Raw genomic sequence first — 23,858 nt, 5'->3', positions numbered from 1 at the left:
TTTTTTTGTGGTACGCGGGCCTCTCACTGTTGTGGCCTCTCCCGTTGCGGAGCACAGGCTCCGGACGCGCAGGCCCAGCGGCCATGGCTCACGAGCTCAGCCGCTCCGCGGCATGTGGGATCTTCCCGGACTGGGGCAGGAACCCGTGTCCCCTGCATCAGCAGGCGGACTCTCAACCACTGCGCCACCAGGGAAGCCCCAATTTTCGGCTATAGTTTTATCACTTCCCTGACTCTATCTGCTGTCTTTCAAAATTTGATTAAAATCTCTGCAATCTCTTCTTGGACGGTCTTCTCAGGTTTATATCTTTTACTATTATTTTTTATCTTTACCCCTGTAAACTTAATATATATTATTTTGGGGGGGGGTCTTGGAAAGGAATGGCAATAAACATGTGATCCATCTGCCATAAATCAGTACCAAAAATTAATTTTCAAACAATAATGCTTAATATGCTTTTAAAAACTGCCTATAATGTTAATGGATTTTAATATGGATTTGCTGGGGATTCAGAATTTTAGCATTTTTGAGCAGTCTTTCAGGATAAAATTGGTCAGCAGCAGCCACTTTTTTGAGAATTTAATGTTATATAATTCAATAATGGATAAAATAAGCATAAATAGCACATAAGAGTCTTCATTTAACACTGTTGACTGTCCCTTTTTGGATGCCTCTCTTGGTTGCTGTCACGCCTCTCTCCCAGTGATTATCCTATCCTTGATCAAGCTTTCTTTTTTTTTTTTTTTATTGCGGTACGCGGGCCTCTCACTGTTGTGGCCTCTCCCGTTGCGGAGCAACAGGCTCTGGACGCGCAGGCTCAGCGGCCATGGCTCACGGGCGCACGGGCGCAGCATGTGGCTCCGCAGCATGTGGGATCTTCCCGGACCGGGGCACGAACCCGTGTCCCCTAGCATCGGCAGGCGGACTCTCAACCACTGCGCCACCAGGGAAGCCCTTGATCAAGCTTTCTTAATCGTCCTTGCCAACTCTCTTCCTTTGTACCCACCCCAAGGTTGTGTACATTTACCCATTGCTTTCATGGCAACCTCAGGGCCGTGACATCCTAATCTCTAACCCAGACCGCCTTCTTAAGCTTCTCTGTAGATTGGGGTGCAGATCAACTTACCATTTTCCCAGTGGGCATGTACCTCCCCTCTGTTCTGGGAGACTAGCCCAGTAGATTCTATGAGACAGACTCAGGCTTTTTCTTTTGATTAAGACGTTTTATTATTTATATTTTGAATAAGCAATACATTCAAATAATTCAAAAGTCCAAAGATATAAAAGGGTAGATTGTGATGTTTCCGGTCCTATCCCCGGTTCCTCAGCTACCCATAAGTTCTCCTCTTGGGAGGTAACCAATGTTACTGTTTTTTTAAATTTTGGGGGTGTTTTTCCAGAGATATTGCCTGCATACACAAGTAAATACACTTATATAGGCCCCTCCTCCATTCTCCGCTTTAATTCCAAACGTTTCAAAAGGCCCAGCATCAGTGCGGCTGGAACTAAGACTTTCACAGTCAATATTTCAAACATGGAACTTTTTTCCCCAACAAAACCAAGTATCCTTTTAAGCCCCCCCCCCCCCAGAATGGAAAAGGGGGAAAAGACTGATGAGTTTTCCTGCTCCAACAATGCCTGGAAATTGGTAGCAAGATTTAAGCTGGTGCACTGCACTGGTGAGCAAGGGAGACTGGCAAGGGAGAGGGTGCAGAAGTTCAGCATTGGCAGAGTTAAGATACACCCGCACTTAAATCTTTTCTCATTTTCTCTAGGATTCCAGCCTCCCTGCTACTAGTCAACTTTACTTTTTCTTTTTTTAAAAATTTTTTGATTTTATATTGGAGTATAGTTGATTTATAATGTGTTAGTTTCAGGTGTACAGCAGAGTGATTCAGTTATACATATACATATATCTATTCTTTTTCAGATTCTTTTCCCATATACGTTATTAATTTTACTTTTTCTTGAAGTGACAACCTGGACATATGAAAATACTCGCAAATAACTTAAAAATACTCAGAAAGTCTCCCAGAAACACACAGAGAAGATTCAGGTTTCACAGAGTTGGCCGGGGCATCCAGTGAGCTACCGCAGAGAGCTCTATTTATCATCTATTTCACACACACTGGAAAGAAGGGAAAGCTATTTATGAAGGAATCAGTACTGGTCCCAAACCCTTCTCTGAGCCTCTTCTCCATCTGAGAAGAGATCTCACCCACTGTGGCCACAGGGGCGGGCATGTGACCAAAGCTGGGCCAAATACAGAATCTCATGTTTCCCTGACCACAGACACTGGTCCAAGGTATGGGTAATGAGCCAGTACAAGTCATCGAGTCCTTCCCCTAGGATTTTCCAAACTGAAGCTGGAAGAACTAGCTTTCCCTGCTGGTTATGAGCCCACAGCTGCCCGTAACCTTCACCATGTGAAGGAGCCAGTCTGCTGTGGAGGCTCTGACCACCCCCCACCACCAAAAAAAAAAGATGTTTGGGGTTGTACTGATGGGATCCAAATCTTCATTCTTATTCACAAACCTGGCTTCACCTTCAACCTTCTCAGGTTGGTTAGCTGTGCCAACCAACTTTCCTTTTGCTTACACTAACCTGCAACAAAATATAGCCTATTTAGCCCCAGCTCTGTATATCTAAGTGCTTACCAGGTATCTCTCTTTGGATGTTCCCTGGTACTTCAGACTCACATCTACAGTACAATGCATCGTCCCTCCCTTACCCACTCTATGTACCCCATTTCCTGTATTCCCTAATCCTGGTTATCAATTCAGCAACTACCCAGATGCCCAAGCCAGAAATCTATAGCTCTACTGGGCTTCTTCCTTTCCACCTGATCCCATCCCTCAAGACCTAATAGGTCCCTAAGTTCTATTCCTCTTCTTAAATATTTCTCATATCTGTTACTCTGTCTTCTACTACCTTTGAGACTCCTTTGGCTCCTTTGTTCCCTCCCCTACCGTGCTGAAAAGGCCATCTCAGAATACTTACCCTGTGTACTGCCTCTGTCGAATGGGGTACCCTTCGGATAAAATTTCCTGGGACTCTTATGGTCCCAGATGATTGGTCTAGAGCAGTTACCATAAGGGCTGGTCACTAACATATAGGACAGGATGGCGGGAGAGCTCTCCAAAAGGGATATAGAAGATTAATTACACCAGTCAGATCCTCTTGTATGAGGAGATCTGAACCTGAGACACCTAGAGAGCTACTCAGTGGTTGCAAAACAGAAGCTGAAGGATTACGGGGAGCGGGCAGAGGTGATGATAAGGAGAATGAAAAAACTTTTGAGTAAATAGAAGATGAGTAAGTGGAAGCTATGAGTAATCTACAACCTCTGGGTGTATTGAATGGGGGTAAAGTAATTGGCTGGAGTGATAGAAACAAAAAGGGGAGCAAAATTACCATCATGGTCGGGGACAAACTCGCTGTTGAGGAGACAACAGAATAATACTAGTCCTGTCCCGGACCACCACCTGCTTTCCAGTTGCTAAATCGTGTATATCCATCCCGTGTGGCTGGACGACAGCACACTGGTTCCTGTGAGTTTGTGTTCCCATGAGATGCTTCTTATCCTTATGACCTCAACCCACAAATACTATACAGTGTAGTTTAGTCACATTAATTAGTTCCCCAACCACGTGATGCTTTGCCACCTGTTTATGTGCATACACTATTTCTTCCAACTAGAACAATCTTCTCATCTCCCAGATACCCCTAACTTAGTCACCTGGCTGCCACTGACTCATCTTTCACGACTGGGTGTAGGCTCCTCCTCTAAGCAGCTTTCTGTAACCCAACCAGGTTACACACTCTTCCTTTACTCCAAACAAACTTACTGCTACTGCATATCGTAACTGTGTGTCTCCACAACCAGATGAGCTTATTTTGAGAGCAGAGATGCAACTTTGTTCCCCTTTGCAGCCCCAGCGTCTGGCCCAGCACCCACACAAGGCAGATACTTAGTGGATGCCATTGTTTTTGATAAAGCTCAGTTGCCTAGACTCATTCAAGAACCAAGTTTCATAACCTTCCCTCATCACCCCTCTTTCAACAGATCCACTTGCAGCTTAAAGTGTGCCATGGTACCTTAGAAAGACAGTGATTCCACAGCTTTGTGTATGCGATTCCCCCAGTTCAGAATGCCCTTCTCATCCCTGTGCCCTAATTCGTTGTGGTTTTAATTTGCATTTCCCTCATGATTAGAGATGGTGAACATCTTTTCATGTGCTTATTGGCCATTTGCATATCTTCTTGGGACAAATGTCTTATCAAGTCCTTTGCCCATTTTTGAACTGGGTTGTTTGTTTTTTGTTGTTGAGTTCACAGTCATTTTGTAATATGGATTGGTTTCAGGAACACAACAGGTCTCCAGAGTTTAGAATGGTATGAAAATCCTAGGGGCCTTTGGAAAAGGGGCAGGAAGAGTAAGGATGTTAAAGAAAGTTTTTAAAGAATTTTAATAAAGTCTTTAGAAAAGAAAGTATACTTTCAGGATTCTGAGCTCATTTTTGTAGTCATTTGGCAACCTTATGGGTTAAATAAGCATTGGTGGGCTACCTTAGAACCTACTATTTTTTTTTAAAGACATCTCATTATATATTTTTATTTTAAATTTATTTTATTTATTTACTTTTGGCTGTGTTGGGTCTTCATTGCTGCGCGCGGGCTTTCTCTAGTTGCAGCGAGCGGGGGCTACTCTTCACTGCAGTGCGCGGGCTTCTCATTGCGGTGGCTTCTCTCGCTGTGGAGCATGGGCTCTAGGTATGCGGGCTTCAGTAGTTGCGGCACGCGGGCTCAGTAGTTGTGGTTCATGGGCTCTAGAGCACGGGCTCAGTAGTTGTGGCACATGGGCTTAGTTGCTCCACAGCATGTGCGATCTTCCCGGACCAGGGATCGAACCTGTGTCCCCTGCATTGGCAGGCGGATTCTCAACCACTGTGCCACCAGGGAAGTCCCCCTAACTACTATTTATTTTAAATAGATATGCTTGTTGCTTATCTATTTTTTAAAAAATTATTTATTTTTGGCTGCACTGGGTCTTCGTTGCTGTGCGCGGGTTTTCTCTAGTTGTGGCGAGCGGGGACTGCTCTTCGTTGTAGTGCGTGGTTTTCTCATCGTGGTGGCTTCTCTTGTTGCAGAGCACGGGCTCTAGGCACGTGGGCTTCAGTAGTTGTGGCACACGGGCTCAGCAGTTGTGGCTCATGGGGTCTAAGAGTGCAGGCTCAGTAGTCATGGCGCATGGGCTTAGTTGCTCCGCGGCACGTAGGATCTTCCTGGACCAGAGCTCGAACTCATGTCTCCTGTACTGGCAGGTGGACTCAACCACTGCGCCACCAGGGAAGTCCCCTAACCACTATTTATAAACACTTCTTATAAAAAATTCTGTCTTATGATATTCTAATTTTAAAAACTTTGGTATATAATTCATATATATGTTGATGACTATATATGAAAACCTAAATTTGGAAAGTAAGTTGGTTGTACTAATGGATTACAGAAATAATTATTTATATACAATGACTTTAATTGGGAATTTAATATTTTTCTATTACCAGAAGTTGATTTACATGAATCACTTGTAGGATGCCACTATGAGAAAGTATACATGCTACAAAGGTATAGAACTGATAATATAAACATGATATAATTGATAGAAACATGAAAACAAGCCTGTAATCTACAGATATAGACAAAGGTTGCAGAAAAGGAAGGATTACACTGAAATCTGTGCTGTTAATTGAAGCAGCTAGAAAAAACAGTATTACTGACCACTGGTAATAGATAAATAACCTCTAAGAATAATATCCAGTTTAAATGACATAAATTATTTTAAAAGAAACTTATTTTATGTACTGAAAATGGATAAACTGTTGGATTTTGAATTTTTGGTAAAATGTTATAAGACCTAGGGGAGACAAATAGCTAATATTATAGGTGTAAAATGTAAGTTACATACTTTAGAATAAGTATGATGTTAAAGTATATTTAGGATTATTTTCAATGTTCCACACGCTATATTCTCTGTAAATAATTAATAGTTAACAAAACATACCATTCTCTAAAAACAAAACAACAAACTCTTTCTTTAAGCTGAAACTAAAGATGAGCTTTCCATTTCTCCTCAGGATCCATATTGCTAACTGTGGAAAGAAAATTACAGAGTAAACATTTAACAAAAGATGAGCAAATCACTAGATTTTAAGTTAGCTTGTAACTAGAAAAACCATTAATTCCTAAAATAATTTTCTTGCTCAATATAAAGCTGGGGTTTTTCTTGGGGGGGTACATATAAAGATGTTGCTGAAGCTTCTACACAAAGTCCAACTTTGCACCTCTTGGTTTTTTTTTTTTGCGGTACACGGGCCTCTCACTGTTGTGGCCTCTCCCGTTGCGGAGCACAGACCGGGGCACGAACCCGTGTCCCCTGCATCGGCAGGCGGACTCTCAACCACTGCGCCACCAGGGAAGCCCACCTCTTGCTTTTTAAGGATCAAACTTCTAAGATTATTAACTTGACAAATTAACTTAACACTAGGGAACAATTATAGAATTACTGCTTTAATATCTTTGAGTTTGCTACCTTTACTGCTGCTAGACCTTTGGATGTTCCCAAATCTTCTAATCGATACATGTAAAATCCTTCGTGGTCGGGTGGTCTGGGAGAGGAGAAGCTCTCTTCCTGCTACATGCCTGTGACTGTCATTCTGGTGGGTGAGGACTGAAACCCCCATGAGAGATTCTCATTCCTGTGGAAGCTTTTGTTCTAACTTGTGATCCCCTGGCCTTTTGCTCCTGACCCTTCCTAGTGACTGTCTCTCCAACTTACAGTGACATTCAATGGAGAACTCTGGTGGGTGGTGTTTTTCCTCAAAGGAAACTAGTTCATTTGTTAACAAATATTTTAAGTGCTGGTAAGAAAAGAACTAAAATTTGGAAGAATACTTACATATCTTTCCTTCCTTTTCTAATTTTTTCAAATGAAGTAAGAGGTTATGTTCGGCCATTTTATGTAAATGCTCAGGAGTATCCTAAAAGAAAAATGAGAGTGAAAGTAAAGCATTTCTTTTTAAAAAAAGAACAGAGTTAATCTTTTTGAAACTTTTAAAGAAAAAAGGCAAAATAATACAGTCTTAATTCAAATACAGTTTTATAGAGTAATAATCAACACTGTTTCATCTTATATATGTCTTGCTTTGAGTCACCTTATTATTAGAAATATACTTATAGGCAAACAGACTGTAAGCGCCATAAAGACAGTACAGTAGCAGCATCTGTTCACTACTGAATACCCAGTGCTTAGCAAAATGGCACATAGTGGGAACTCAATATTTTATAAATGAATGAATAAATAAACACAAAAATTATTCTAGGTAGTTTTGATGATTCTACAGACAGTTGGCCCTATGGTCTATTTATTAGGTTACATGATAATGTCTTTGCACATTTTTATTAAAAGTATGTATGTTTCCACCTTAAAACTTACAATTTTTCCTTTATTTTTGCCAAGCTACTAATGTAATACTGACAACTATTATCTGAATGGTAAACAAAATAAATATTCCTTTTATTCTTTTTTCTAAATATATATTTTTAATTTTATTGGAGTATACCTGATATACAATATTAATGTTAAGTACAATATGGTGCTTCACAATTCTTAAAGGTTATATTCCATTTAGTTATTATAAAATATTGGCTTTATTCCCTGTGCTGTACAATATATTTATCTTCGTAGCTTATTTTATACATAACAGTTTATACTCCCCTAACCTTTTATTGCCCCTCCCCCTTCCCTCTCCCCACCGGTAACCACTAATTTGTTCTCTATAGCTGTGAGTCTGTTTCTTTTTTTGTTATATTCACTAGTTTGTTGTATTTTTTAGGTTCCACATTACAAGTGGTAACATACAGTATCTGTGTCCTTATATTCTTTTTTTTTTTTTTTTTGCGATACGCGGGCCTCTCACTGTTGTGGCCTCTCCCTGTTGTGGCCTCTCCCGTTGCGGAGCACAGGCTCCGGATGCGCAGGCTCAGCGGCCATGGCTCACGGGCCCAGCCGCTCCGCGGCATGTGGGATCTTCCCGGACCGGGGCACGAACCCGTGTCCCCTGCATCGGCAGGCGGACTCTCAACCACTGTGCCACCAGGGAAGCCCCCTTATATTCTTTAAGTAAGAATTTTCCTGAAGTCAAGCTTCTTGACTAAATTTACTATCTCCATTTCTCAGCTCCCTGAAAATGTTTTGCAAAGATCATTGAATTATATTTTAATCAAAATTCAAAGAATTATTTTCAGTCCTCATTTTACCTGAAATCAACTGGCTAGTCTGTCCGTTTGGAAGAACTCATCTCTTTTCCCTTGGTTATTCTACCTCTTATGATTTCATCTTCATCCTGGATATTCTTTCCCGATTTCTCTTCAATACTGATGTTCATGATGAATTGTATCATTGACTCTCTTCTCTTTTTACTTGATCAACTTGTCACCGCAACATCATGTGTTAATGATTCCCAAGCAGAAACCTCCAACCCCAAACTCCCTGAAGCTCCAGTACCATATATTATATCCACCAGTGTGATTTCCTAGGTCTAATTATGTGACTCCCTGCCTAAGATCCTTGGGTGGTCATTCCCAGCTTATTGGCTGAAGCCCAAATTTTTTTTAGCATGGCAACCAAGGGCTTCCCCTGACCTGCCATGCCTGCCTTTCTTGCCTCATTTCCTGGGACCCCCTCCCTGCCCATCTACAATATACATTCTGGGCTCCAGTCAGATGCGTTTTCTTTGTGGGTTTTCAAACACACACGATGCTTTTGTGACTTCCAGTGTTTGAACACATCTTTCCTTCTGTCTAGAATGACTTCTCTTCTCCTGTACTCTGGCCTCACTCCTTCAAGATCCAATTCAATAATTAAGTTTCTGAAGCTTTTCTGGACAAGCCTCATCACCCTGCATCTTCACCAGGCAGAAATGACTCCTCTTTCCTTTATGCCCTGACGTACTGTGTATGGGCCTTGCAGGAAGCTTGGTGTGATAGAAAAACAAAAGATTTGAGTATCTGACTTCTGACATTTGAGTGTGTGACATCTGCTAGTTTTGTGCCCTTGGAAAAGTTACTTAACTCACACTTTTTGAGTCTGTTTTTAATCTGTTAAGTTGGAATAACAGTATCTTTATGCAGTGAAAATTCAAGGTACTTGAAATTAAGTACTTCAAATTACAATTGTAAATGTGAAGCATTTAGTACAGTGTCTAACACATAGTAATGTGCTCAAAAATGGGAGCTATTATGATACGGCCGGAATTACAAGAATCTGTTTAACATGTCTGTCTTTGCTAATCCATGAGTCCTTTGAGGGCAGGGATCTGTAGTCATCTTTGTGCCTCTGCACCTAGTCCAGTGTGTGGCACATGAAGGCATTCAGTAAACATCTGTGGAATGAATAAATGTCTCTGCAATACCTAATGCTGTTCTATATGTGACAGGTGCTTCACACATGTGTGCAGTGAACACATCTCTGAATGCAGAACAAGCATTTCTGAGGCCTGCATAGTCACTGGATGACCCATCTGTGAGGGTTATCAGAGAGTTCTGCTGTCTGTACTTGGGTTAGAAAAAACTACCCATGTTTCAGTGTATAGTCTAGAGTGGCTAAACTTTAGTATTATGAGGAAATGAACTCTTTTGCAGAATTTAAACATTTACATTGCCCTTTTGCTCCTGGCACTTATTATTGTCAGCCCTTTTAATCATTCATTCCTCCCTTTTAAAACAAAGCACACTGAGATACCTGGTTTTTGATAAATTAGGCCCATGGGACATTATGGTCCTTTACTAATTGAAACTGGCCCAGGTTCCTTTTCAAGCTCATCTTTAGTTATACTCTCAGGTATCTTATGGCCATACAGGTTATGGTAGTGGGAGTTTTAAAACCCAGATAATCTTATTCCATTCTTAACCCCGAAGCAGGTATCTAATAAACATTTGCTGAAAAACTGAATTATACTGATGGATTGCCACACAGTGCTGTCACGCAGTGATGTGCTCAGAGGCCACTGAGTGAGGGGCCCTTTCTCTCTACACTAAGTGACTCTACTCATGCTCTTCCTCATGGCCTTCCTCCTTTTAATCTATTGTTAGCATTGCTACTACTTCTCACTGCTGTTATCCCAGTAGCTGTCTCTAGCAGATCGCCCCTTACTTGCTGCCGGTCAGGACACCAGATCATCAAGATGGCTAGAATAATACACAAATCATAACAAAGATTAACCGCCAGGCTGTTGGCAATGGTCTCCCCTACAGAGTGGAGTATAAAAGGCTTAATAACGGCTCAGGATGGTTATTTTTGTTCTGCGGGCCAGTGTTTGTCTAACTTCTGTGTTCTAGAAAGTTGAGATTGATGGTCTCAAATCCATACGAGTGACATTACTTAAAAAGTTAACAAAAAAAAAAAAAAATGTTAACAGACTCATTTTGCTCTGGGATGTGATGAGTTTACCACATCTATAGTCTGCTGAATAGATTATTCTATTAAAATTGTGGCTTTGAACAAATAAGATAAATGAAAATTACCTTGTAAATAACTTTTACAAGATCCATTGCTGTGAAGGACTTTTCAAAGTTCTCATGAAATAATGTAAGAATTTGCTGTTCTCGGATATTTCTGTGAGAAATGTATTGTAGAATTTTAGCTTCGGCATTATGGATTACTGGGCCATGTCCTGCATCAGAATAATTACAAAAATGATTTCAACCAGATAAAAAATTTTAAGTACAACTGAAGTTAATTTACTCTATTTAAAAATATTTCATATAGTATATTGAAAAGGCATACTAAATACACGACAAATAAGAATTATCTGGAAAACTATACAGGTAATAAGAGATCTAAAAATTACATATAATGCCAAAAACCATTAGAGAATTATATGAAAATCTACATAAGATATTATTGTGTTCATTAAAAGTTAGAAAATAAAAATTTAACAATAAAAACAGTAACCACAACAGTATCAATAGGTAATATTTACAGAGTGTTCATTATTTGCCAGACATTACTCTAAATGCTTAATATACATTATCCTTACAAGAATCCCATGAAGTAGGTACTGATGCTTTAATTATCCTCTTTGTACAGCAGCAACTGAGGCATAGGGAGGGTGAATAATCTGCCTACAGTTACACAGCTAAGAAGGGGTGGAGCTGGGATTCTGATTCAGGAGCTTTTAACCACTCTGTGCTCTTAACCACTATGCTTATCAAAGATTGAAAAGGGGGTGTAAAAGGTAGCTTCATGTAAGTGACCAAGAGCTATTAAAAATTCACAAGAACCACAGGAGAACCGTAACAATCTTATGTATAGGCTAGCAATTCAGAAACCTTGATAACCCGGATAAAGTTATATTGGAATTTACTCACTCTTTAAGACAGTGAAAATGAATATATTACACAAGTCTGCAAGAGGGCTGAGAACAAAATACCAGAAGCAGACAAACCTGTTAGGTAAAGAGCATGGGCTTTAGGATACCGACTATCATTTACTAGCTGTGTGGCTGGGATAGTCTATGAATCTCCGAGTTTATTTCTTCAGCTACCTGCTTCTCTGGGTTTTTGTGAGGACCGCTCTGTGAAGGTCCCTGCACAGTACCTGGCGGGTAGGGTAGCAGGCTTTAATATATGGTAGCTATGGCTATAGACCGTCATTGACATATGAGGTCCTGCTGTGCCAATAAGCCATCACTGGATTTACTAAAGCCAACACTCCAAGAACCTGCACCGGGCAGGCTCTCATTAGCTTTGCTCCAATGTGGATGCATCAAATGTCTACTGTCTTCTCTTTCAAAATAGCTGTCATCCTCCACTCCTTTTATGTCACAATATTAATCCAAATGCCCAGCCTCACTGTATGTTTCCTATCCCCTCAGCAGTGGGAACTCATGAGAGAATATGAAGGTACTGAAGACACTGTATTTACAGATCTTTCCATGGCCCTTTGGTTAGGAACAAGTTGGAAGGACTTAAAAAATTAAGTAATCGAGTCTCTTTTTCCTTCTGGGGGCCTTTGTTGGGTACTGTATCTTTCTTAGCTTTCAGGATGGAGGAGAGATTCGTATTGTAAAGCAGGGCAGTGATAGCTAATATACTAACAACAGGTTTCTTTTTCTGGAGAAAGGAAATAAATACACAATTTTACAGTTGATATAGAAGCTATTGATATTTCCATATAGTGAGTTAAAAAACTAAAGCTCAGACATCAAATGTTACCCAAGGTTGGTTACATGGCTAAAATGTAGTCCACAACAGAAATCAAGTTAACAAAACTGAAGATAGCTTACGGAATGAAAAAAAGTTTCTTGTTCCAGTAAGTTTATTTCATTTGTTTAATAGTTCTATTAATAGCTGTGCAGATGTTAAAAAATAACCCTCATATCTTTTAAAAAAGTTATTAATACAACTCTCGGTCTTTTAAATTGTATTGCTAGACAAGACTTAGGGGTGTAATTTAGAAAGAAGCAATTTATATGTATCTCTTCAAGGCTGAAACCACAAAGAACACACACAGACAAACCAAAATGAATCTTCCTCATCATTTGACACAAATGGTTTGCTAGATTAATAATATTACCCACCTGGATATATAACTTTAGCTTTGATTTTTAATAATTCTTTTAGGGAGCGCATATAATCATAGAGGTCTTCAAACACGGTTGTTCCTTCCCCTAGGATGCAATCTCCAGAAAAGAGAGCATTTTCCTCTTCTAAAAGTAGGGTCATATGATCATCAGTGTGGCCAGGTGTGTATATAACTCTGGTTGAAAGAAGAAAGAGGAAATAGTAACAGTTATGAACTCTTAGGCTTAGAAGAAATTTTGAGAAGTAAATTATTTTCTGTCTTTATCTCTGGACAAGACATGAATAAATGATGTCAGTAAGTTTTTAAAATAGCTCCTTTTTCTCTTGTGGCCCACTGCAAATTATCATCAGAAAATTCTCTCCTTTAGCTAAATCAAATTTCTCACTCTGAAGTGCAAATTTAATACTTTTGCCCAGGGATAAAACCTGGGCCCCCTACACTGGGAGCACACAGTCTTACCCACTGGACCACCATTCATCTGTCAATAGACACTGAGGTTGTTTCCATGTTTTGGCTATTATAAACAGTACTGTGATGAACATGGGGTACAGATATCCCTTCAACATAATGATTTCGTTTCCTTTGGATATGTACCCTGAAGTGGAGTTGCTGGATCATATGTTTTTAAGGATATATATTTTTGGATTCTTTGCATATTTGTATCTTAAAAACAAAACTGTCATGTTGCTTTAATACCTGATTTTTGAATTTTTTGCTTACTATACTGTATTTTCCTACATCATTAAATATTTTTCTAAAACATGATTTTTAATGCTTACATGGTATTTCACTATATGTGTGAATCACAATTCATTTAGTTTCCTATTGTGGGCAGTTTTCCTCCAACAGTAACACTGAATGAGCATCCTTAAAAATGGTGCTTTTGTTATTTTTTGATTTGGTCTCAGAGTTTTTTTTTTAACAGAATAGTTTTCCTATTTACATTGCCCTTCTCTCCTCCTTCCCCCATAATGAATATGTCTTACTCACTTCAGTCATTAACTTTCAAGATTTCTGGTTTTTTGACTTCCTTGCTGTCACTTTAGGTTATATGGACTGCATTTTCTTTCGTCTTTTTTTTTTTCCTAGTGATTTGTAAGCTACATACACTTAAGTAGATGTAAGAAAACTGGGCAAATTAACTTCTCTTAATGTCAGTTTTTCACTGAAATGTGAATAGCATGTGTCTTAAAGGACTGCTGGGAGATTCAGGATGAGCATTTAAGTGCTTAGCATAGTATCTGGCACAAAGTTACATGCTTAATAAATGGTAAATATTTTATTTTAGTAGTGGTAATCTAAAAGTTTAAAAGAAACATTATTTTTTCTTTCTTGTTAAAAATTTTAAGAACAAAGCAGGGGCTTCCCTGGGGGCACAGTGGTTAAGAATCTGCCTGCCAATGCATGGGACATGGGTTTGAGCCCTGGTCCGGGAAGATCCCACATGCCGCGGAGCAACTAAGCCCGTGCACCACAACTACTGAGCCTGTACTCTAGAGCCCGTGAGCCACAACTACTGAAGCCTGTGCGCCTAGAGCCCGTGCTCCGCAACAAGAGAAGCCACCGCAATGAGAAGCCCGCGCACCGCAATGAAGAGTAGCCACGGCACGCCACAACTAGAGAAAGCCTGCGCACAGCAATGAAGACCCAATGCAGCCAAAAATAAATAAATGAAATAAATTTATATATAAAAAAAGAACAAAGCAGTTTTCATTGATTTCACCCTATATAAGATAAAAAAATTAACATACTTTTATTTCCTCTGTCCTCTTCTCCAACTTTGTTTCTGTTGATAAATAAAACTATGATAATACTTTTAAAGCATGACAAATATTTTTATTTCAATAATTCCTATTTATATTTACATGAAGTTTTTTTTTTGTTTTTTTTCCTTCGCCCACGCCGTGCAGCATGTGGGATCTTAGTTCCCCAAGCAGGGATCAAACCTGTGCCGCTGCAGTGGAAGCCCAGAGTCTTAACAACTGGACCGCCAGGGAATTTCCTACATGAAGGTTTATGACTATACCAATAATAAGCCAGATAAAGAACTAAGTCTAGGGGGCTTCCCTGGTGGCGCAGTGGTTAAGAATCCGCCTGCCAATGCAGGGGACACGGGTTCAAGCCGTGGTCCGGGAAGATCCCACATGCCACGGAGCAACTAAGCCCATGTGCCACAACTACTGAGCCCGCGTGCCACAACTACTGAAGCCCTCGTGCCTAGAGGCCGTACTCTGAAACAAGAGAAGCCACCGCAATGACAAGTCGACGCACCGCAACGAAGAGTAGCCCCTGCTCTCCGCAACTAGAGAAAGCCAGTGCGCAGCAACGAGGACCCAACACAGCCAAAAAACAAACAAACAAACAAAACAAAACTAAGTCTAAGTAATTTGTTCTGCAGAGCTCTTGATTTCTCAGCCACATACAGACAACCCTCTGTACTGGTCATTTTTTTCTGTTATTACTCCTATACTTTGAATTTTACTTCTATTATGGCAGTTTTCACATTGTTTTCTTGTTTGTTTACCATTCTACCTCATAAGGCTATGAACTCCTAAAAGGCAGGACTCCTGTCGTATTCTCATCTTTATATTCCCGTGCTTAGTACTTAGTGGTAGCTAATATTAATATATTGCTTTCCACGTGCCAGGCATTGACTTCAGGGATTTACAGGCATTACACACTTAATCCTTCTCCTAGTATGGGGTGGGTAGCATTAATCTTTCCATTTCACATTCTTTTTACATTCTAGATAATCGAATCACAGGAGATAGCAATAAGTGTCTGATGGAATAAGGTTTAAATTATATTTTATTTAGCTTGAGAGGTTAATTATCCTTCTCTTTGCCTATTCTAAATAGTATTGGATTTTTATGTGCTTGGAATACTTTAAATAAATTTTCTCAATGATGGGTTTTTTGGGGGGAAGACAGGGCAAATATAATTGCATGTTTGGATTTACTATTAAGGAATTGAAAGTGTGTTTCTGGTTAAAGACTGGATTGAACACCTGCATCTTTTGTTTCCTCCTAAAACATCAATAAAATTACCATAAAGGGATATTTGAAAAATGGCATAAATCCACAGGGTTGAGGAGAATGGACCATATCAATAAAATTTTAGAAGCTAGAAAGAAGACAGATGAGTGAGAAGTGACTGATCAGACATGAAAATACTGAAGTCTACACTGGCAGTGGTGAAAGCTGAGACCCAACCAGATTTACACTGCAGAATTCTCCAGTCTCAGGACGTGGGGCACCAGGAAAGCAGAAGCAGAGGGTGAAGTGGAGAGCGGAGGCCCAAACAAGGATTTGCTGAGAGTGTATGTAACAAACATTCAGATCTTTAGATTCTCTTCCTGTTTTGAGCAGTTTGACAAGCACCCCAACCCCGCTAAGGGAAAAAACGGGAGATTTAATTTTTGAAGAGGGTAAAACACAGGCACAGATAGAGGTAGTGACATAATCCTGAAAACAGGAAGACTGGGTGAATATATGCATTTCCCCAAGCCTTCTTTCCACACTCAGCTCCTGTAAAGCTGGCAGCCAGGCCTTTATCCAACATGAAGCTTAGAAGAGTCTCTTCTGGGAATTTTACCAGCTCAGGAAGAAAGACTCTAAGATTCCAATGTTGGAGGTTCCCCAACTAAACAATTCATCCAGATGACCCTACAGTGAGGCTCACAACCTACAGGGCTCCCAATAGCTCTGAGGTCTCCCTTAGAAGACATCAGTAAATACCACATCACTATGCATCTGAAGAAAGCCTTTCACACTGAGGAGAGAAAATAAAAACAAACTAGTTTGTAGGCCACAAATTATGAAGAAGGAAATTTCCAAACCCTCCCACAAACCTCCCCTCGATAGCCCCCAGAAAAACTGCCCCACAAAAAACTGTAATGTCCTCAGAGAGATAAGAAGTTGCAACTATGGAACAAGAAAGGATAGTATGAAAGGAGCCTTTAGGGGCAAAAAGAGCTCCTGAAAGTTAAAAATGTGAGAAGAGGAATGAAAAAAATAGGATTACGAGATAAAGCTGATAAAAACCTCCCAGAAAGTACAGCAAACAGGCAAAAAGATAGAAAATAGGAGAAAAAAAAAGTTAAAGGACGAGTCTAAGAGTTCTAACAGAATAATAGGGGTTTTAGTAAATGAAACAGAACAAAACTGGTGAGAAGATATCAACGAGCAACTGTATTTTTCTGCCCAACAAAGCCATACCATCAAAGGTAATTCTGTGTGCCTCTCTTCCTCAAGACCTTGAGAAGCCTACCTAATGATCCAAATGTATTTTCAAGTTTGGTTTTTATTTAAAAAAATTAAAAAAAAATTTTTTGGCTGTGCCATGCGGCATGTGGGATCCTAGTTCCCCGACCAGGGATTGAACCTGCATCCCCTGCACCGGCAGCGAAGAGTGTTAACCGCTGGACTGCCAGGGAAGTCCCTCAAATTTGGTTTTTAGATTCTGGAAGTCATAATGATAAGTAAACCTTTAACAAAGTAAGTTAGATTACATAACTTTTTAAAGCCTACTCTTGTATTAAAAAGAGAATCCATAAAAAGTACACAAAGAAGCTTAAATTATATGCACTAAGCTTAACTCACAGGACCATATTACTAGTAAGTGACAATAAAGGGTCACTAAAAAGATGTGTAATTATCATTAGCAACTAAAGGCTCAGTATTTTCATGGGTTAACTCTAACAAACATTTAAAAGTCAGATAATTTCACTACAATCTATCCCAGAGCATAGAAAAAGAAGGAAAATTTATGACTCCCAAACCTGATAAAGGCTGCACAAAAAAACTACCACCCAATCTCACTAATGAATATTGTTATAAAAATATTAACTAAAATATTAACAAATAGAATTCAAAAGCAAATTTAAAAATAACATCATGACCAAATAAAGTTTATTCAAAAAATGCATGGGTGTTTCAATATTATAAGATCCCTGAAAATAATAATAAAGCTATGGAGAAAGCTGGTAAGATCATCTTCCTAGACATTGCAAAGACATATGACAAAATTCAACTCTGAAATAATAGCATGTAAGAAAACTGAGGGCTTCCCTGGTGGTGCAGTGGTTAAGAATCCGCCTGCCAATGCAGGGGACACGGGTTTGAGCCCTGGTGCGGGAAGATCCCACATGCCTCAGATCAACTAAGCCCGTGCGCTACAACTAGTGAGCCCACGTGCCACAACTACTGAAGCCCAAGCGCCTAGAGCCTGTGCTCTGCAGCAAGAGAAGCCACCGCGATGAGGAGCCCACATACCACAACGAAGAGTAGCCCCCGCTCGCCGCAACTAGAGAAAAGCCTGTGCGCAGCAATGAAGACCCAACGCAGCCAAAAATAAAATAAAAATAAATAAATCTATTAAAAAAATTGAAATGACTATAACTTAGAAGAGTTTCTCCTTTGCCAAAAAAAATCAAATTCTTTAATATTAAATATTGACATGTAAAGTCTTTAAAAAATCTGCTAAAAATGTAACAGATATAAGGTACAAAAACATGAGACACTAGTGTAATGGGAGCAATTATTTTTGAAAGGCATTAAGAACTGACGTTAAGAACTATTATGCTTTTGTGGTTTCTAAGTGTATGCTTTATATATTGCAAACAATTACGATTTTATAGTTGCTCCAAGGGCAAATATTAAAGAGATGTTAAAAATCATCTCTTGTCTGATTTAACCTGCTGCAACCTGTTAATGAAAGTATTTGATGTTATACGAAAATGATTCCAGGAAGTATATTTCCAGCAACTATAAAAATATGTGAACCAAAAAAAAAAAAAAAATATGTGAAGACAATCTACAGAATGGGAAAAATTTTTGCAAACCATGTCTCTGATAAGGAGTTAAGATCCAAAATATATAAAGAACTCATACAACTCAATAGCAAAAAAACCCCCCAATTTAAAAAATGACCAAAGATCTGAACATTTTTCCGACGAAGATACATGAAAGACCAACAGGGACATGAAAAGATGCTCAAGATTACTAGCCACCAGGCAAATGCAAATTACTGGGTTGGGCAAAAAGTTCGTTAGTTTTTCCCATAAGATAGCACTTGTTGTCTTTAACTTCATTCAAAACAGTTTTGTTAGATTGTATTGTGATAGCTGTCATATCAGCATGCATTAAGAAAAAACTTATCAAAATTGAATTTTTGTGTAGCCATTTTAATATTGAAGATGGAAGAAAAAAAGCAACATTTTCGGCATATTACGCTTTACCATTTCAAGAAAGGTAAAAATGCAACTGAAATGCAAATAAAGATTTGTGCAGTGTATGGAGAAGGTGCCGTGACTGATCGAATGTGTCAAAAGTGGCTTGCGAAGTTTCGTGCTGGAGGTTTCTCACTGGACGATGCTCCACAGTCGGGTAGACCAGTTGAAGTTGATAGCGATCAAATAGAGACATTAATTGAGAACAATCAACATTATACCACGCGGAAGATAGCCGACATCCTCAAAATATCCAAATCAATCACTGAAAATCATTTGCACCAGCTTGGTTATGTTCATCGCTTTGATGTTTGGGTTCCACATACGTGAAGAGAAAAAAATTTCTTGACCGTATTTCTGCACACCATTCTCTACTGAAACGTAACGAAAACGTTCTGTTTTTAAAACAAATTGTGACGGGCAATGAAAAGCGGATACTGTACAATAATGTGGAATAGAAGAGATTGTGGGGCAAGTGAAATTAACCACCACCAATCACACCAAAGGCAGGTCTTCATCCAAAGAAGGTGATGTTGTGTATGTGGTGGGATTGGAAAGGAGTCCTCTGTTATGAGCTCCTTCTGGAAAACCAAACGATTAATTCCGACAAGTACTGCTCCCAATTAGACCAACTGAAAGCAGCACTTGATAAAAAGCATCCGGAATTATTCAAGAGAAAACGCATAATCTTCCATCAGGATAACACAAGACTGCATGTTTCTTTGATGACCAGGCAAAAACTGTTACAGATTGGCTGGGAAGTTCTGATTCATCTGCTGTATTCACCAGACATTGCACCTTCAGATTTCCATTTATTTCAGTCTTTATAAAATTCTCTTAATGGAAAAAATTTCAATTCCCTGGAAGACTATAAGTGGCACCTGGTACAGTTCTTTGCTCAAAAAAATAAAAAGTTTTGGGAAGATGGAATTATGAAGTTGCCTGAAAAGTGGCAGAAGGTAGTGGAACAAAATGGTGAATACGTTGTTCAATAAAGTTCTTGGTGAGGGGAGAAGGAACTGGAGGAAAGTAGTCAAAAGGTACAAATTTCCAATTATAGTGTAAGTACCAGGCTTATAATGTACAACATGATGACTATAATTAACACTGCTGTATGATATGTAAAAAAGTTAACAGAATAAATCCTGAGTTCTCATCACAAGGAGAAAATTTTTCTTTTCTTCTTCTTTTTATTGTATCTATATGATATGACAGATATTAGCTGAATCATATTACATGTAAATCAAACCATCATGGAAAAAAATATGTAGGTGTGGGTATGTATCCTATCTTATAGCCAATCCTATGAACAATCATACATAGAATGCATTTATGGGCAGAACCCAATCTTTTTTTTTTTTTATAATCTACAAAAATTCATTGGGAGAACCATTCTTTTTCAGGGTCTGCAAATTGCCTTATCCGTCAATGTGCCTGCAACGCCTCCTTTATTATTCCCCTCCCACTCTCCATGCCAGAGCTCAGTTATGGCTTTCTTTGATATTTTCCAGGCTGAAGGCAATTAAGATTTCTTAAATCAGGGGATCAGAAATTCCAATTCTTCAGTCACCTGCGTGGCTAATGCTTTAACTTGCATAAAAACTGTGTTAAAATTCTCTTCACATAGGCAGGAGGGGAAAAGGAAATGACATCAGAGGTGCTTTAGGAAAGATCCGAGGAACTGCAGCGGTGGCCTTCCCATGCATCAGGTAGAGCACTGATCTAGTTCTGCCACTTCTGTGACAGACAGACTTTGTAACGATGGCTGTCTTAGAAAATGTAGAGCAGTCAACAAAAGCTGTTGGACTGATTTTTCTCTGAGAAATTAAACTTAGTTCACTAGAAAATTCCTGAAAGTTACATCCAGAATCAAATCCTTACTGAAAAACCTTGCTAACTTTCTACTATTTACTAAAGGGTTCTTGGTGGATATTATCTCTCTTTTGTATTTTTTTATTTTCAAAATTGGCAAGCAAAAAAGATAAACTGGTCATCAAACACTTGGAGACTTAGTAAATTTTAACCTTCTTCTTACAGAACTTTTGCTTAACAATGAGTCTTCTTGTTAATATTTAAAATAATTGGGTTTTACTGACTTGATAAAAATGGAAATTGGAAGCCATGGTCATCAGTAAATTAAATATTTTATTCAGATTTTAGCGTAATTAGAATTCATATTTTGGGGCTTCCCTGGTGGTGCAGTGGTTGAGAGTCCGCCTGCCGATGCAGGGGACGCGGGTTCGTGCCCTGGTCCGGGGGGATCCCACATGCCGTGGAGCGGCTGGGCCCGTGAGCCATGGCCGCTGAGCCTGTGCGTCTGGAGCCTGTGCTCCGCAGTGGGAGGCCACAACAGTGAGAGGCCCGGGTACCACCAAAAAAAAAAAGAATTCATATTTTGGGAAAATATTTACAAAGTCTCCTTAAAAAAGTGAGTTTACTTTTTTGATTCTCTGTATTAGTTTTCCTCCCAAATCTTAAAATAGATAAGGTTCTCATACTTTATCTTAATCAGAAGGCAGTAAAACAAAACTTAAATAGAATTCATATAATATGGAGCTCCTTGGCATCAATTCACTACATGAATCTGAGACAGTATTCCACTGAGAGGGGGTGGTGACGGGAAGCAAGATGTGGGAGGCTCTGGGGCACTGATACTGTTTCCTACTTTTTTTTTAGGTTAAAAAAAATTTTTTTTTCTTTAATTGAGGTAACATTGATTTATAACATTACATACGTTTCACGTGTACAACATTATATTTCTACTTCAATATGCTCCCCACCACCAATTTATTTTCCATCATCACGGTACGGTTGATCCCCTTTACCCATTTCACGCCCCCACCTCCCCTCTGGTAACCACTGCTCTGTTCTCTGTACCTACACCATATTGTTGTTTCTTGATCTGTGTGTTGCTCATAGGGTTTGTTCAGTTTGTAACAACTCACCGTTGCACACGGATGATAGGTACGCTTTTCTGTTTGGATACTCTAATAAAAAGCTTAAAGTATGTGGTCTGTTCATGGCAGATGGGTGGCAGTAACTTCCAAGCACTGAGTATTCTTAATCCGCAATTAGGTATAGATCTAATATCCATAATTCTGTGATAACCGATAAGCCAGTACTGTGATACCCACGCCTTTGAGACAGAAGACTCAAGGAACCACCTACTGTCTCGACCCCTTTCATTTTCACTAGGTCTGGTGTGTGATGGGCGAAATTCTGTATTGTCCGAGAATACCAAATACTTTTTGAAGTAGCAGCTGTATGATGTTTGTTTTCCTTTGGTACCATGAGCAAATTATACGAGATACTATCATATTTTCAACAAGAGCATTTAAAGCATATTCCCAGAAATTAGTTGGTTTATAAATTAAATTCTGTCAATCACTGCATACTGAAGAAAAGGGAACGCTGGTTTGAAAGGTGGCATGGATACCCATGACTTATTTTCTCTTTCTCATTCTTCTGTTCATTTACTCGCCTCTTTGGAGGTAGTAAATTTACTATGTGTAGGATAAATACCCATTACCTCCTAAGTGCCAGGGACTGAGGATCTAAAGATGAATCTGGGACCTGCCTGTGTCACAGTGGCTAGCTTGTAATCAAACCTATTCCCTCTTTTTCCTGGGCACGAAGTTAAGCTCTATTTCCTTGTCTCTGCACAGTCAGGAGTGGTGCATGACTGAATTTATAGCCAATGCAAGAGATGGCCGGGTCTGTGAAAACCTTCCAGGTAAGATCCCTTTCATGCTCTTTCTCCACCCGCTGGGTTGATGGAGGTGAGCACGGCGACCTCGGAAGCCAAGGAGTGAGGTTAATGGAATCACAAGACGCACGGAGCCTGAAACCTTACTTACAGGAGGGTCACTCACTAGTCAGCACCCCGTTTTGGACTTTATGTGACTGAGAAGTAAACTTCTTTCATGTTTGAGCCATTATGCATTTCTGGGTTGGTTGACCACAGCGACTAGAATTAACTAATATTGTGAAGCTAAGGAGTTGATTACCTTTTCAGGTATTTACATACAAAAAAACTTACAATACAATTTAATACAAAATAATAAAGGTTATAGGAAAGTTAGTGGAGGGAATAGTGAATTATGCCTGGAAAGGGTTCTTGAAGTAAGTAACATGTGGAGTAGGTCTGAAGCATGAACAGATAAGAGTCTGTCAGGGAGATGAGTTGTGGGGAAGGGGCAATGCCTAGTACAGGGGAAGGCACGAGCAAAAGCACGGCCGCACAGAGCGTCCTTGCTAACTATGCCTGTGAGGGGAGTGATGGGAGCGAAGACCAGAGAACTCTGGGGCCAGACTGTGACACGGTCAGGAGAACAAACATTACCTTGTGTGCAGTGAGGGCTGTTCCAGGCTTCAACTGACACGGGGAATGAAGGTCAGATTGGAAAGGGGGGAGCCTGCAGACAGGAAGACTGAGCAAGAAGTAGTGGTCGTGGACATGGAGAAAGAGAGGCGACATTGCCAAATATTTCTGAGGTTCAGAACTAACCTGATTAGATGGGGAGGGCCGCGGGGAGGGATGCAGGGGAGTACGCGGGTGAAGAGGAGTCAGCTTCTATCTTAGAAGGAAAAAAAAATCTTAAGTACTGAGAGAGTAGATGTTCTGAAGTCAAAAAACAAGTACAGATTGTGGGGGAGAGAGAACCAGAATTAGTTCAGATTCAAAGTTGACGAGTTTGAAACACCCTTTTGAATCCCTCAGATAGGTCACGGGGGATTATGGGTCTGGCCAGTAACGTGTTTACTTTAGGGATGGGTCACCTTTTGGAAGTGAGAGCACGAGAGAACCCTGAATTTAACTGATGGGTAGAAATCCCTAAATCACCCTAGCAGGAAATGCTAATCTATTTTTTAAAATTTAATTTATTAAAAGAAGGTAATCAACTAATTCAAACAAATAATTTTAAAAAGGCAGATAGAGTGAAAACTCCTCTTTTCCACTGTTTCTCAAGCAACCCAATTTCT

General features: G+C 39.7%; 1 protein-coding gene and 1 long non-coding RNA gene across 2 annotated transcripts in view; one reads left to right on the top strand and one right to left on the bottom strand.

Moving 5' to 3' along the window:
* The window catches only part of LOC111185569 (uncharacterized), a 29,562-nt gene extending 7,016 nt beyond the window's left edge, over positions 1-22,546 (top strand). Inside the window, exon 3 of the long non-coding RNA XR_002647584.3 lies at positions 13,996-22,546. This is a non-coding gene — a long non-coding RNA (uncharacterized LOC111185569). The remainder of the gene's footprint in view (positions 1-13,995) is intronic.
* Positions 340-23,858, bottom strand: part of LACTB2 (lactamase beta 2) — a 35,554-nt gene continuing 12,035 nt past the window's right edge. The window contains exons 4-7 of the mRNA XM_022595243.3: positions 12,642-12,820; positions 10,585-10,733; positions 6,959-7,040; positions 340-6,152 (exon numbers count right to left, since the gene is read on the bottom strand). Coding sequence (XP_022450951.1) covers positions 6,109-6,152; positions 6,959-7,040; positions 10,585-10,733; positions 12,642-12,820 — 454 coding nt within the window. The 3' untranslated portion in view covers positions 340-6,108. The remainder of the gene's footprint in view (positions 6,153-6,958; positions 7,041-10,584; positions 10,734-12,641; positions 12,821-23,858) is intronic.

This window comes from Delphinapterus leucas, chromosome 17 (genome assembly GCF_059928025.1).
Source record: "Delphinapterus leucas isolate spDelLeu-1000000601 "Yukka" chromosome 17, BTC_Dleu_Yukka2, whole genome shotgun sequence".
NCBI lineage: Eukaryota > Metazoa > Chordata > Mammalia > Artiodactyla > Monodontidae > Delphinapterus > Delphinapterus leucas.
The sequence above is the reverse complement of the archived record's forward strand: the minus strand, read 5'-3'. Positions and strand labels throughout refer to the sequence as shown.